Source organism: Corylus avellana, chromosome ca7, assembly GCF_901000735.1.
Source record: "Corylus avellana chromosome ca7, CavTom2PMs-1.0".
Lineage (NCBI taxonomy): Eukaryota > Viridiplantae > Streptophyta > Magnoliopsida > Fagales > Betulaceae > Corylus > Corylus avellana.
The window spans coordinates 26,297,601-26,311,448 of NC_081547.1; the positions used below are offsets into that span (position 1 = coordinate 26,297,601).

Here is a 13,848-nt window from a genome sequence, read left to right on the forward strand (position 1 = left end):
TTTTTTTCTTTACTTTTTGTCTTTAAAGTATTTTCTTCTCAAAATGTGCATTTAAGGCTCCGTTTACTTCGACGTAAAATGGTTTCCAGAAAATGATTTTCATATTTTACGATGTTTACTTTGACGTAAAATAGTGGTCAACGGAAAATATTTTCCTTTTGACCAAAAATTCTTATTTAATTTTTGAAAAATGGTTTACGATTTTGAAAATCGTAAACCATTTTCCGACTATGAGCATCTCATTCTTAAATTGATGGACCTTTCCAAGATTGATGGACCTTTCCAAGACCCGCCCAGAACCTCGCCGGAACTTGATCGGGACCTGCCCGGGACCCGCACGGGACCTGACGAGGACCTGATCGGGACCTCGGCGGGACCCGCCTGAGACCCCGGCGGGACCCGCTTGGGACCTAACCTGGACCCGCCCGGGACCCACTCAGGACTTGACTGGGACCTGCCCGAGACTTGCCAGGGACCCGCATTGGACCTGACCAGGACCCGCCCGGGACCTGCCCGTGACCTGACCGGGACTCGCCCGGGACCTGCCTGGGACCCCGGCGGGACCCGCCCGAGACCTAATTGGGACTTGACCGGGACCCGCCCCGGACTTGACTAGGACCCGACGGGGACTTGCCCGTGACCTAACCGGGACTTGCCCAGGACCCGCCCGGGACCTGACTGGGCCCCGGTGAGGTCCCGAGCAAGTCCCGGGCAGGTCCTGGCGAGGTCCCGAGCAAGTCCTGGGCAGGTCCTAGTCAACTCTCAGTGGGTCCCAAGCGGGTTCCGGTCAAGTCTCGGCGGGGTCCCAGCAAGGTCCTAGTCAAGTCCCAGGCAGGTCCCGAGCAAGTCCCGGTCAAGTGACGGTCAAGTCCTGGGCGGGTCCCGTGCGGGGTCTCGGACAAGTTCCAGGCGGGTCCCGGTCAAGTCTCAGTCAAGCCCCGGGCGGGTCCCTCCAGGGTCCTGAGCAGGTCCCGGGAGGGTCCCGATCAGGTCCAGGGCGGGTCCCGGGCAAGTCTCGGGTAGGTCCCGGGCAGGTCTCGGGCGGGTCCCAGGCAGGTCCTGGGCGGGTCCCGGTCAAGTCCTAGGTAGGTCCTAGCGAGGTCTCGGACAAGTTCCGGTTAAGTTCTGGCGAGGTCTCGGGCAAGTCGCTGCGGAGTGTCGAACAAGTCTCGTGCAGGTCCCCACGGGGACCTTATTGGAAAAAATATATATAAAAAAAAGATATTAAAAAAAAATTATTTTCCGTGTGCAAGGTAAATGCCGTAAAATGTTTTCGACGAAAAATATTTTCAAGGAAAATGACTTTCCTAAAAATATTTTACGAAGGAAACCATTTTACATGGAAGTAAACGGCGCTTAAGAGTATGAAAATGGCGCGTATAACATTTCTCGTTCTTAAAAGAACATGGCATTCACCATTATTTTTTACTCTAGACATATCCCCACTCCCGCACTCTCAAGTACGAACTTTATGATTTGGCACTCAAAATTACATTTCTATTCAAAATTCAATAGTGATATAGTCAAAATCTAATTGTAATTTTTACTGTCACGTCAAAAAATGTTCGTTTAAGAGCGTGTGTAACATTCTTAAGATTTGTTACTTAAATTTTTCATTCATAGTGGGACATGGGACACTCATATAAACTACCACATCGTTTTATATTATAAGATAAGATATTGAAGTAAAAGTTGAAATACATGTTTCATAGAGTAATGTTACATACTACATTTGAATTATCTAATTATCTAACAATGTTAATGATAGAGTCTTAACAAACTCGTGATTTTTATTTCACAACTATCTTAAAATACTGACATAACAATCTCAACTAAACATAATTAAGAAAAAAAAAATCTTAACTAAACCTTAATTTTTCTTTTTTTATTAAGAATTACTGATCAAATAGTTTATAGCATTAGCATCGACCAATAGCCCATCAAACAGAGGGGTCTATTGGGCCAAATAGTCCGAGTCCGAAAAGATATTAGTTTTGGGCTTTTTGCAGGGACTTACCAACTAGTGGGACCAAACCCGTTGTTATACCCACCTCTCGCAACTCGTTTATCCGTCTTCTCGCCCTCTCTCTCTCTCTCTGTCTCTCTCTCCCAGCTTGGAGCAAAGCATCGAAAGCCTGTGGCTTGTGAGAGCAAGTGAGCGAAGGAAGAGAAAAGCTCAGTTGGAGCAGAAATGGACGACTACACGAGAGAGATGATGGACCTGAAGACCCTCGTCACTAGGACCCTCGAGAAGAAGGGCGTCCTCGCCAAGATCCGGGTATAAATCCCCACATTGCCCTTCCTCTTTCTTTTCACTTTCAATTTCCTTTGTTTTCATTCATTTATCGCAAAACTTGTATCTTCATTCTTGTAATTGCTAATTTAAACCGAAAGTGGTATTCTTTTGGTTCCCGAGCTAATTGTGTGACAATTCTAGCGCTTCGCGATGTTGGTTGGCGTTAGGTTTTTGCAAGATAATCCATTATCCGGGTTTACGGAAATAAATGTGGGTTTTTTCTGGTGTGAACTAATAAAGGTTGTTGTGGTGTGAGTACGGAACTGGATTTTAGAGAATGCGAGTTCATTTGAAATTAGGGTTTTGAGAATGAATTTTCAGCAGTTTATTAAAGGGGGTCAGACGTGGAAGATGATTGATTCGCTGCAGTGTGCTCTTCCGTGTTAGGAACGTGTATCAATCTGTTCATCATTTGGAATTCTGAATTTTTAGGAAGTAATATTTTTATATTTTAAGTTGACAATCGGTGTTGCACTTAATTTTTTTTTCTTGTTTTTCAATTTGTTCTATATACTGTATTACTGTGTATTTTTTTATTCACATTTTCCATTACGTAGAGTTGTGAATAGAACAGGAAGGTGTTGGGTAGATTTGAAAAAAAAAAAAAATTATAAATGTAGCTAACACCAATTAGTTGAGGAAAGATTCATGAAGCTGACTCCACTAAATTGGGATTAATGCTCAGTTGAGTTGAGTTGTATGCTTTATTACCAAGAGGAATTAAACGGTTCCATGCTTGTTTTGTATCTGCTATTGATTGATTTTGTTGGGTTTTTGCTAGGCTGAACTCAGAGCAAGTGTGTTTGAGGCAATTGAAGAGGAGGATCGGGTAATTGAAAAAGAAGATGGTTTGCCTCCTGCATTACTAGGTAGCTGCAACGATCGTGCAAAAGAGCTTCATGCTTCCCCCTCAGGTTCCTCTACATATCCATTTTCTCTCCTTCTATGTGTATAATGTATTCAGTCGATCTTGGTTGTAAGCCGATTAAGGTCTAAAAGTTTCATCTTCTGTCAGGTCTTTAGATAGACGAGTCAAATTGAAATCAGCCAGGGTTAATCATCACAAAAACTAACCTACAACATCCACGCCAAGGTTAAGTACAATTACACATGGCATGGTTTTAAGAAATAACACTAGATCCATAATACTTACCCCCCCCCCAAAAAAAAAAATAAAAAAAATTACAATATGTTCTAGAAACATCCTCAGATTTTTGAACAAGGGAACAATTTGTTAATTTCTGAGCATTACTCAGCCTCATCACATCACGATAAACATACCTTTCTATATGAGGAAAGAGAGGAAATAAATAAAAGAATGATGGATTTGAAGCAGAAGCTGGTGCAAATTTGTATTTATTTAACTATTGCTGAATCTATGAAGTGGTTTTGGCATGGACCTATTAGAGATGGAGAGGGTGGTGAGAAGGCATGTAATTGGGGCATTATGTGGGTGCAACAGTCCAAGCAAGGGATGTTCATCTCATTTTTCTTTGCAAACTCGTGAATTGGACACGGACTAAAGAACTTCTCATAAAAGAAGAATCTCAAGCCAATGAGAGAGAGAACCCATGGCGGTTGGGATGGTGACAACAGATGTCAGAGGTGGTCGACGTGTGACTGAATGAGTGATGATTATTGGGGTTCATCTGCTGACTGGTTTGGGAAGAGAGAGAGAGAGAGAGAGATTGGGACTGTCTATCCTGAGCCTTAAACACCTAGGACTAATTAGTCCCAATCCAGCCTAATCCCCAATCCCACTCGGAATTAAAAATGATCATGGGATTATTCTTTCTGCCGTGACTGAGTGTTCCACTAACTGGAATGTCCCAAACGCAGGATTCAGACTATTTAATTATAATCTTAACCTGAATCCCGTTTACCAAATGAGGCCTTAGATTATGGGAAATAAACTTGTATAGTTTGGGCTATTTGCCTGGCTCAGGATTAAATGTTACAGTTCTGGGTCATCGGACTTTAAAAGATTCAAAAATAAGTTACTGTCCTAGGAAGGACAAAGGGAGACTGAAACCATTCTTTCCTATCCAAGAACAACTTGCCATTCCAAGTTACCCAAACTATATATTTTTTGGATATTTCAAGTTGTAGCTTCAAAGTGAAAACCAGATGCTTATATGGCTTTGAGAGTGTGGTTGCTTGAAGAACTAGAAGGGCTTGCTTGCTTCTAACCGTTCATTGAACACAGAAGGGCTCAGTGACCAAGCCTTCCTTTTTCTGCTTGGAGGGTATTGGCTTTAATATATCAACTAATTTATCTTTACCTATGTATTGGAACAGCTATACAATTTAGAAATCCTTGTCAGTTACTTTTTGATTCTTATCCAACATAATGTTGCTCTTGTGGACTTTAAATGTTAATTTTCAATGCACACCATGGTGTCTGTTCCATCTCAAAGTGATGTATGTGGACAAGCTGAGGATTTTAATCGTTTAATGTGTTTTCTTGATCTCCTTACGTTTTTTTTCTTCACTATCCATGTAATTGATGTGGAATATATGAAGATGATAACGTTTTGCTGCAGAACATGATGCATCTGCAAGTTACTTCTGTAAAGTCTTATTTATGGTCACTTGTCTTATTTACTCATCTTTTATCTCACTCTTTTAAATGCAGGAAGGCTGCTTACTGCTCTTGTATGTGAATACTTAGACTGGGCGCAACTAAATCACACACTAAAAGTGTATCTGCCCGAGTGTAATTTGGTAATCAAGTAATTTTTTTTTTCTTTTGGTTCATAGTATTGCTGATTTTGTTGTGATAATTTTTGAACTAATATGTTCAATTATCTTCTAACTCATATGGGGATTATTTTGCAGCAAAAGGATTCTTGGAAAGCTGAGTTGAAAGAATTTAGTAGCAAGAATGGATATGATCTCAACAGAAATGTTGATAGTCCTTTGCTTTTGGATGTGCTTCAAGGATTCTTGAAGTTTGAGGTTTGATATTATATCTCATTTAAACTAAAGTATTTTCATATTCAATTCAAAACAGTAAACATGCATGGGACTTGATAGCAGCAACTTCGTGCGGCAAGGTTGATATCTGTGGGAGTACTATGTATTACTTTATGCGTGTATGTATCCATGCATGTACAGTTAATTTTTTCCAAGGGTATTCGATTTGAATGAGTAGGAATTAGATATATATGAGATTGGTTTATTACTCATCTTAAAAAAATGTCCTTCACCTATATTATCTTGTATAACTGTGAGAATAGTAATGTTCTTGATGTCTATAAACATAGCCGTGATAAGCATTCAAGTTGTTTATTAATGAATGCAATTTACAATACTGATGCTCTGGAATAGACCTGTGATTCATATTTATTTGAACATGTTCAGAATTTGAGATATAGTCTTCAAAAGTGTAACTACTTCTTGTACTACTCTTACATAATCTTTTTTTTTTCTGAATCATGTTTTGATAGAATCTATCCCAAGCAAGGAGTTCTGGAAGAAGATTAACCACTTCAGAAGCTGAGTCCTTATCTAACTTAGAGTCCAGAAACACTCGGAGGCCTTCTTCATCTTCTGTTGCCGGGGGCTTACCCCCACTTGGGAGGTTCTGCGCCTACCTTACTGTTTCATTTTTAATTCTGATTTGTTTAATTTGTCTCTTTTCCTTTTGCCATTTTCTTTTTCTTCCCTCCAATTGACATGTTAGTTTGTTGGTGTGCTTATGTAGGCCTCTTCCTGCTTCCCAGGCATCTGGTGAGTAATAGAGCTATTTACTCTGTGCTTCCACTATCTGCTTGCTTGTGATTTTCTTTATCTGATACAGTCTAGCCTTCAGATCGTAGAGGAGGGTCCTCCATGTCTGGTTACAGGAAGGATGACTATAATTGGAGATATGACAGCGAAGATATCCCAGAGGATGTAATTCGAGCTTCAGCTGCCATGGAGAACCTTCAGTTGGATAGAAAAGCTCGAAATCTTACTACATCTTGGCGGTTTGTTCTGATAACCTAATCAGCATATTTTTCTTCTTTTATCCATTTGTTACTAGTGAAAAAATAATTCACGGATAGGGGTTCTAGAAACATCCAACACGAGATCATGCTGTTCCCTTTTTGGACTGCTAGAAAACTGACTCTTTGTGGAATATGAAGGTTTCCTATTGCGATCATCATCATAATCATTATTTGGCAGTAGGTCAATTTTTACAAAATCTAATATAAGCTTGCTGGTGCCTCACAATTGCATGTCGTGTCTTACTGCCAGAATCTTAATGTTGCTGTAGTAACTAATTTTCTTAGAATTACTGTTGTCTCTTGAAGAAAATATTAATTTTGGAAAACAGAATTAGAACTTCTTTTTTATCCTAGGTTGTGGATTTTAGTTTAGAGTTTGTTGATGCCAATTTGTTGTGCTAACATATGGGTTTTTGAATGAATGTCACATGGTATTCTTTCATTTGATTGTGTCAATCAGCTCTAGCTGAAATTGTACCTCCTCCCTTTGTAAGGAGGTACAAAGGATTCATATCTTTTAATTTAGCAAAAATTTCTTTTGTGTCTTTTGACCATTGATAGAAAGGATTCATATCTTAAATAATGCCTTATATTTAACCATAGTTTAGAAATCGTCTTACAGTGAGGTTGAATATAGGCAGTACATATTTAGCGGCTTGGGCTTGGTTTCTCTCTTTCTTTATGCTTTTTTGCCATGTTTATTTTTTCAGATTCAACCGTCTGCTTTAACTACCATAGAAACTACCATATAACCTCATATTTGGTGTGTATTGTTTCCTTAGCTTATTTGATGGATTCGGTTGCAGGCATGCTGGGGATGGAATCAGTGAGGAAGATGGCAGGGCAGACCATATGTAGCTGAGAGACACCCTTTGTATGTCTGCACGTGTATCCTAATGTTTCTTCTTGATTTTTCTTTTTTTCTTTTTCTTTTTAACCTTCAATGAAAACCATCAAATGAGGGTAGTGATGTGTTGTGTAAGATTATTTGTATTGCGATGTGATTTAGTGCTTTGATTGAGCTTTATTCTATTTCATTTCGTTTTGTTCTATTATTGACCTGTGAGTGAAATTCATATTAGTGACTTTGCCGTGTACAACTCTAACTCTTGAAGGATCTTAAATTTTGTGCGAATGCAAATATTTAGTGGCTATTGTCCAAACTAGATGATCTAGCGTATTGAAAAAATTTGTTCTGATATGACATAAAGATGAAAACAGTATACACGAGTTTCTTTGTGTAAGCTGCCAAAACCTGTATGTTGGCAAGGTGAGATGGGCTTTGGGTTTAACTCGTATGATATTCTTGTCAAATGTTACACTTCCCGTCCAAGTTTCTATTCATGCACTCGGCAGTCGGCACTCCCACGCTGCACTCTCACAATTTCATTTGCTCCTTGTTTTCAATCACTGCAGACCCTTTCGTGGAAACAACGCAACGATGCAGATCGCATCGGAGCAATACGAGGGAGACTTTTTCATATTCTTAAGCGAAAAAAATGCTTTATAGATTTATGAACTTGAGCGGCCACCCCACCTTTTTTCTTTTCTTTTCTTTTCTTTTCTTTTTTTATATTTATATTTATAATTTTAATTTTCAGTTTCTTTTTTAAATTAAAGAAAACACCTGTTGCCTTCTAAATGGGTAATGAGTATGACATGGCAGTATCATTAAAAATTTAACATAAGGTAGATAGAAAGATACATTTGATAACAATTGAAAGCTAAAAGAGTATAAATGACAAAATTTAAACATTTAAGGAGTGATTTACTAAAACAGTATACTTCATGGATCTCTCAAGTATTTTTTTTTTTTTTTTTTTCTTTTCCCCTCTTTTTAATAGTGTTCGACCTTCATGGTTTGAATAAAAGAAGCTTGAGTTATTTGGAACCCAAATGTCCGTAGGACTATAATGTTAAAGTGCAAACAAATTCCTGCAATTAATGGTCATTATCCGGTTTACAAATATGGGTTTGTTAATTTCATTGTTCAAACTAGATTTAACAAATCTAATAGCATATATATGTCATCTAAAAATTTTCATTGACGTGGCGCCAAGTATGTCCAATAAAAGTTGTCAGGAATTATGATCATCTCCAATTCATGAAAATATCTAATTAGTTATACTGAATGTATATTTTTGTCCTTGATAAAATTACCCCTCACATATAACTCATTTATTCCGGGTGCTAGAGGGTGACACATCAACAAAGTCAATGTTACTAGTTAAAAGGAAAAAAAAAAAAAAAAAAAAAAAAACAAAAAAATAAGTTCAGCTCCACCACCGCCTCCAGTCCTACTACCACGCCTAGGCCTCGCCGCCTCCCACAATATTGATCAGCTCCTCTTCCCCGACGGGCGCAATCTCTCGACAAGCATTTGCTGCATGTACTGGAGCAAACAAGAGGAAGAGGAACACTCTTTCGCCTTTCTTTTTTCCTTTTAGAGATTACAAGTTCATTGCAGTCAACGTCAGGGTCAGCAAGCATCTCCAAAGCATATTCTATGGTCGTGAAAGCACGTGAAATTATAAAGCAAACCCCACATATATATGATATGGCCCACCAGGAAACACACACACCCTCGTGGCCTATTTCAAACGTCAAAGCCCCCTCCACTCCTCGCCTCCAGGAAACACAACAAAACCAGCACTCAATAATTCCACTTCGGCCTACTCCCACTTCTCAACATTCCCAAACGCGACTCAAGAATTTGACTTTGGCTATGGCGGTGCTGCACCGCTTATGGAGGGCCAGAGCGAGAGCCTCGACGCCGATCTCCTCTATAGCCGCCTCCACTATCCGGACGCTCTCTTCTTGCTCTGTAGCAAATTCCGGAGCTGACCTCGAAGCGCCGTCTCTGCTCGCCCAGAACCCCCTCCCGCTCCGCCACGGCCCCAAGGACAGAAACGTCCAGTGGGTGTTCCTTGGCTGCCCCGGCGTCGGAAAGGGCACCTACGCTTCCCGCCTCTCCCACCTCCTCGGTGTCCCTCACATCGCCACCGGCGATCTCGTCCGCGGAGAGCTCTCCTCCTCCGGTCCCCTCGCTTCCCAGGTCCCCTAGGGTTCCATTTTCTCTTTCAATTTCAATTTCTTCTTTGTTTGCTTTGGATTTTCCTAAATTCTTGTTCTTAGAATTGCGTTTCTGATTGAATACTCGCACACACAAGCATACAGCTCAAGTCAGCTAAATAAGCATATGGGTGTTCCTGCCAGCCTTTAAATATTAACTTCGTTGTGAGTTATTGTGCTTAGAATATGCTAGCAACCCAACTATTTGTTTGTTCACTATTTTATTTTGCAGCTTGCAGAGATTGTGAACCAAGGGAAATTGGTTTCAGATGAGATTATAATAAATTTGTTGTCCAAGCGTCTTGAAGCTGGTGAATCTGGCTTCATTCTTGATGGTTTTCCTCGAACCATAAGGCAGGCGGTGAGCACTTCTTCTGATGAATGGCTTCGTTAATTTAGCAATCTCTTATATCTTATTTGTCAAATGAATGTTAATAGCTGAAGTAGAAAAGGGCTAAAAAGGCTAACAGATTTACGAATATATGAAAGCTAATACGATATGAATGTAATATATCAATCTTAGTACCTATTTATAAAGGACACAGACAAAGTTGCTCTGTTGATGGTTCCTAATGGTACATGTCTAAAGGTTATAAGAGATTACCCAGGATTTAGTCATATATATGGCCTGGTCTGCAATGAGACACTGATTCTGATGCCACTAAAATGGGTGCGACTATTTGCTGGTTAAGCACCTGGGGACTTCTTGCATCTTTTTCAGTTACTTTAATATACTGTCATTAATTGCATATATGTTCATTTTAAAAACATATGCCCATTTGCATCTATGACATATCTCTACCATATTGTTCCTTAGGTGAAAATTTTATCAATGGTAGGAAGATTTCAATGGCTAAAGTGGAATTTTTACTAAATTTTCACCTTAGGAACAATATGGTAGAGATATACATCTACTTGTTAAAGTATTGATCAGATGATTAAATTTATCTTTTCCTATCGGCTTAAGCTTTTAGGATAAATGGTGATTTAATATTACTATCGTTTTCCTATGAAGAGACCTAATAAATTATTGAAACATAATTCTTTCCCATTTCTCTCCCACCCAACCAAAAAAAAAAAAATGAACTGCTCTTATTTTTATCCTTTTATTTCATATTATGTTTTGGCTGTTGTCCAGGAAATTCTAGAGGGGGTTACAGACATTGACTTGGTGGTCAACCTGAAGCTTCAGGAAGAGGCATTGCTTGCAAAGTGCCTTGGAAGAAGGACATGTAGTGAGTGTGGAGGAAACTACAATATTGCCTGTATTGACATAAAGGGTGAGAATGGAAGCCCTGGATTATACATGGCTCCACTTCTTCCCCCTCCACATTGCGAATCAAAACTCATCACTCGAGCTGATGATACCGAAGAAGTTGTTAAGGAACGGCTTCGTATATATCATGATGTGGTATTGCTCCTTACACTATGAATGCTTTTGTTCAACATTTTTAATAGATACTTTAATAACAGTCTTGTTTATAATATTTTGCAATTCAAAGTTTTTATAAGACCAAAGCCAGCCGCCTATAATAGTACACACTTCCCTATTGAGGATTGAGGTGTTGTATGCTATGCTGCACTAAAAAGTTGGTATGGCAATGTTTCAACATAAAAAAGGTGTCAGAAGTTGTTTGTAAGATGACCCTGTATTATCATATTGCGGTGGAAATTATTTTATAATATATGCGAATCATTCTAGGTCTATGCACATATGCTAAATGTAGCATGTTCACAAATGTTGTGCCATGAATACTTCATTACTTCCAAGAAAGCAGGCTTCACACTGTTTCTCCGCTTAATATCTCTGGTTTCATTCTAGATTTTGGGGAAATGTATTTGAAACTGTACTTAACCATTTCTTCCACTCTTATTTACCACTGCAATAGTAATACCGTAATTCTGTATCATTATAGTTGCTTTGGTTGTTAATTGTAATTCTCATTGTCATTGGAAACTCGATAGTTCCAAGGACGCTATTCAGTGTATGAGCAAAAACTTTATTGTCTATCTTTAAAAAAAGAACATCCTTTCCAAGTTAAAAAAGAGTAAATGTGCTGGGTTAGAGGTTGGAGGTGCTCCTAAGAACGAGATATTGGATTTCATATTTTACTATTACTAATTGTTCCACGGTGTTTCTTAAGTATTGCCACCAATGCCACGTAGTGTTTAGGTTTACAAACGTTATCTTACTAAATGTAAGTAATTCATGTCTTGTTTGAGAGTTTTTGAGGCCTTTGTTAGCCTCAAGTGGTAAATTTTAACACATACTGAATCTGAAAGCTGCTTTAGATGACTGTCACTATCATGTTGGCTGGAAGAGCCTGTTAGAATCGAAAAATTGACAGCCCTAGCTGTTTGGAGTGGGTTGCAGAACCTCATGGTGAATGGTGAACACAAATTGAACACTAGAAAATTGCATTTCTTTGATCAACATCATATATTAATGTTACAGTACTTACTTTCAACTTAATAAAAATAACTAATGATATTATTCATTTTCGGTTCAATTAATGAGTTATGCTCTGCAAATTATCTCATTCTTGCAGACTCAACCCCTGGAAGAGTTCTACCGCAGTCGTGGGAAGTTGTTAGAATTTGATCTGCCAGGAGGGATCCCAGAATCCTGGCCAAAGCTGCTTCAAGCTCTGAATCTTGATCATAATGACGAGCAGTCTGCAGCAGCATGATTATATAAATATTCTGTAGTATATTCACAGGGTAAGTTAGATCATTCTTTGCATGTTGAAGATATGTGCATGCATATCAATTTCAAAACAGAACATTTATGTCCAGTAAGAACTGGAAGCATAGCTATACCTATACATCTACAAGGAAGCTTCCTATTGGGCTTCTGGAGATTTGTGCAGTTAGTAAGATGTTGTTTGGAGAGCCAGGAGAAATTATGCTATTGTTGGCAATGTTATTTAGTTGACATATACTTTTAGCTAGCGGTGAGTATAACTCCAGACAATAAGTGTAATGGCGATTTGATTTTGGCAGATATTATGCTTATAAAATTCCATTTTAAGATTTTGCAAGGGAGCACTCACTTGCCAATTTGAATGGTGGGTGCTAGCTTTGCTAGTACCAGTAGTACGGACTGTACGGTAGCAGTAACGGACGATCCACGTTTTATCACGTCGTTCAAAAAATTTAAATAATGTGACATTATTTACCTCATTAGATGCAATAACATTATATATTGATCATGAGAGCACAGGGTTCTTCTGCGGGCTAATTGCAACTTTAGTTTATTAAAGCTTGCAAACTTTCTTTTTTTTTTCTTATCAACTTTTTGAACTTTTGAATATATCTTCAAGCTATTGTATCTTAAGGTCCTCTTAGGATACCCGTTTTCCATCTGAATTCAAGCCCACAGATTTCTTTTCGTTGAAAACATTCAACTTGGCCCTAGTCATAGTTTTAAAGTTAGAACTATAGTCATGTCTCTTTGAATCTTTAATTTTGTCCACATTAAAAAAGGAAGCCCCTCAGAGCAAGCCCCAGAACGAAGTGGGTAGTGTTAATTAGACTTTGAAGTTTTTGCTTTTCTTAATAATTGCTGATACAAAAGCTGATGGGCCGTGATTCAAGCACACCGTGAAGGAAATTTTTTTAAAAAATATTTTAATGCAAAAAAAAAAAAAATTTGCACGCCGCGTGCTCTTTTCATTCACCCAAAACTGATTAGCACTACTAGGTCTACACTCAAGTTAGCAGAGTTTAATAATAATGGGATAAAGGCGTAATTTTTAACTTTACTCAAAAGTCAAAAGCACTCTAGTTTGGCTACCTCCAAATTCTAAAGAAAAAGAGCAAAGGAATCGCACTTTTTGCAGGTGTTGTGTATGTGTGCAAAGACAAGTAGCACAAGAAAGAAAACTCAAACCAAGGCCACGAAGAAAGTATGAGATGCAAAGGTTAATGGGAAAAGTAGAGTTTAAAACTTATCACAGCCTCACGAGTCGTATTCTATTTCCACTTACTTTCTATGAGAATCAACTTGTCCACAAAAATAACTCGAAGTTGCGGTAATGAGTAAAAGAAGATGCAATAATCACAAAGTCAGTTTTTGGCTTAATCCGTTTCATCAATTATAAATTGCCACGTCAATTTGTAATAATAATTATAGACTTTCAATGTACGATTGATAATAGTTTTGAAAAGTGTTTTGATGTGATATGATATACCGAGTATCCACTTGACTATACCCAGGCTAAGGAGACCCGTTTGGACTGAGTAATTGAGACCAAGCCATAGATCCCAGTGGGCCAAAAAATTAACCAACTAACTACTTAGAAAGTTCAAGAGAACACGTTACATGTGATGACTATCTTGCCACCCCATCTCAATTGTCTTGATATTCCTGACAAAGAATCAAGCAACATTTTTGATCCACCAATAAACAGTAACACTACACGATAACCAGTATCGGTAGTAGGAGGCAGAAATTCAGTGCCACCACTACCTTGTTAGAACCGTCCC

The 13,848-nt window shown here is 38.7% G+C and overlaps 2 protein-coding genes across 2 annotated transcripts; both read left to right on the forward strand.

The window, feature by feature from the left end:
- The first annotated feature begins 2,064 nt into the window (after nucleotides 1-2,064).
- On the forward strand, nucleotides 2,065-7,340 carry LOC132188252 (protein TONNEAU 1a-like). The gene is made up of 8 exons (XM_059602669.1): nucleotides 2,065-2,278; nucleotides 3,078-3,210; nucleotides 4,932-5,020; nucleotides 5,135-5,254; nucleotides 5,746-5,879; nucleotides 6,003-6,028; nucleotides 6,111-6,267; nucleotides 7,095-7,340. Exons 1-8 carry the CDS (start codon nucleotides 2,192-2,194, stop codon nucleotides 7,144-7,146), a joined length of 798 nt encoding a protein of 265 aa, XP_059458652.1. The 5' UTR covers nucleotides 2,065-2,191; the 3' UTR covers nucleotides 7,147-7,340.
- A 1,557-nt stretch (nucleotides 7,341-8,897) lies between these two features.
- LOC132186966 (probable adenylate kinase 6, chloroplastic) lies at nucleotides 8,898-12,396 on the forward strand. Its single transcript, XM_059601095.1, has 4 exons — nucleotides 8,898-9,343; nucleotides 9,593-9,721; nucleotides 10,499-10,771; nucleotides 11,910-12,396. Exons 1-4 carry the CDS (start codon nucleotides 9,014-9,016, stop codon nucleotides 12,048-12,050), a joined length of 873 nt encoding a protein of 290 aa, XP_059457078.1. The 5' UTR covers nucleotides 8,898-9,013; the 3' UTR covers nucleotides 12,051-12,396.
- Nucleotides 12,397-13,848: the final 1,452 nt, after the last annotated feature.

Coding starts and splice junctions, on each gene's coding strand:
- LOC132188252 (XM_059602669.1), top strand. CDS start 2,192: ATGGACGACTACACGAGAGAGATGATGGACCTGAAGACCCTCGTCACT. Junction 5,255..5,745: donor AAGGATTCTTGAAGTTTGAG/GTTTGATATTAT, acceptor ATGTTTTGATAG/AATCTATCCCAAGCAAGGAG. Junction 6,268..7,094: donor AATCTTACTACATCTTGGCG/GTTTGTTCTGAT, acceptor ATTCGGTTGCAG/GCATGCTGGGGATGGAATCA.
- LOC132186966 (XM_059601095.1), top strand. CDS start 9,014: ATGGCGGTGCTGCACCGCTTATGGAGGGCCAGAGCGAGAGCCTCGACG. Junction 9,722..10,498: donor CTCGAACCATAAGGCAGGCG/GTGAGCACTTCT, acceptor GCTGTTGTCCAG/GAAATTCTAGAGGGGGTTAC. Junction 10,772..11,909: donor TTCGTATATATCATGATGTG/GTATTGCTCCTT, acceptor TCATTCTTGCAG/ACTCAACCCCTGGAAGAGTT.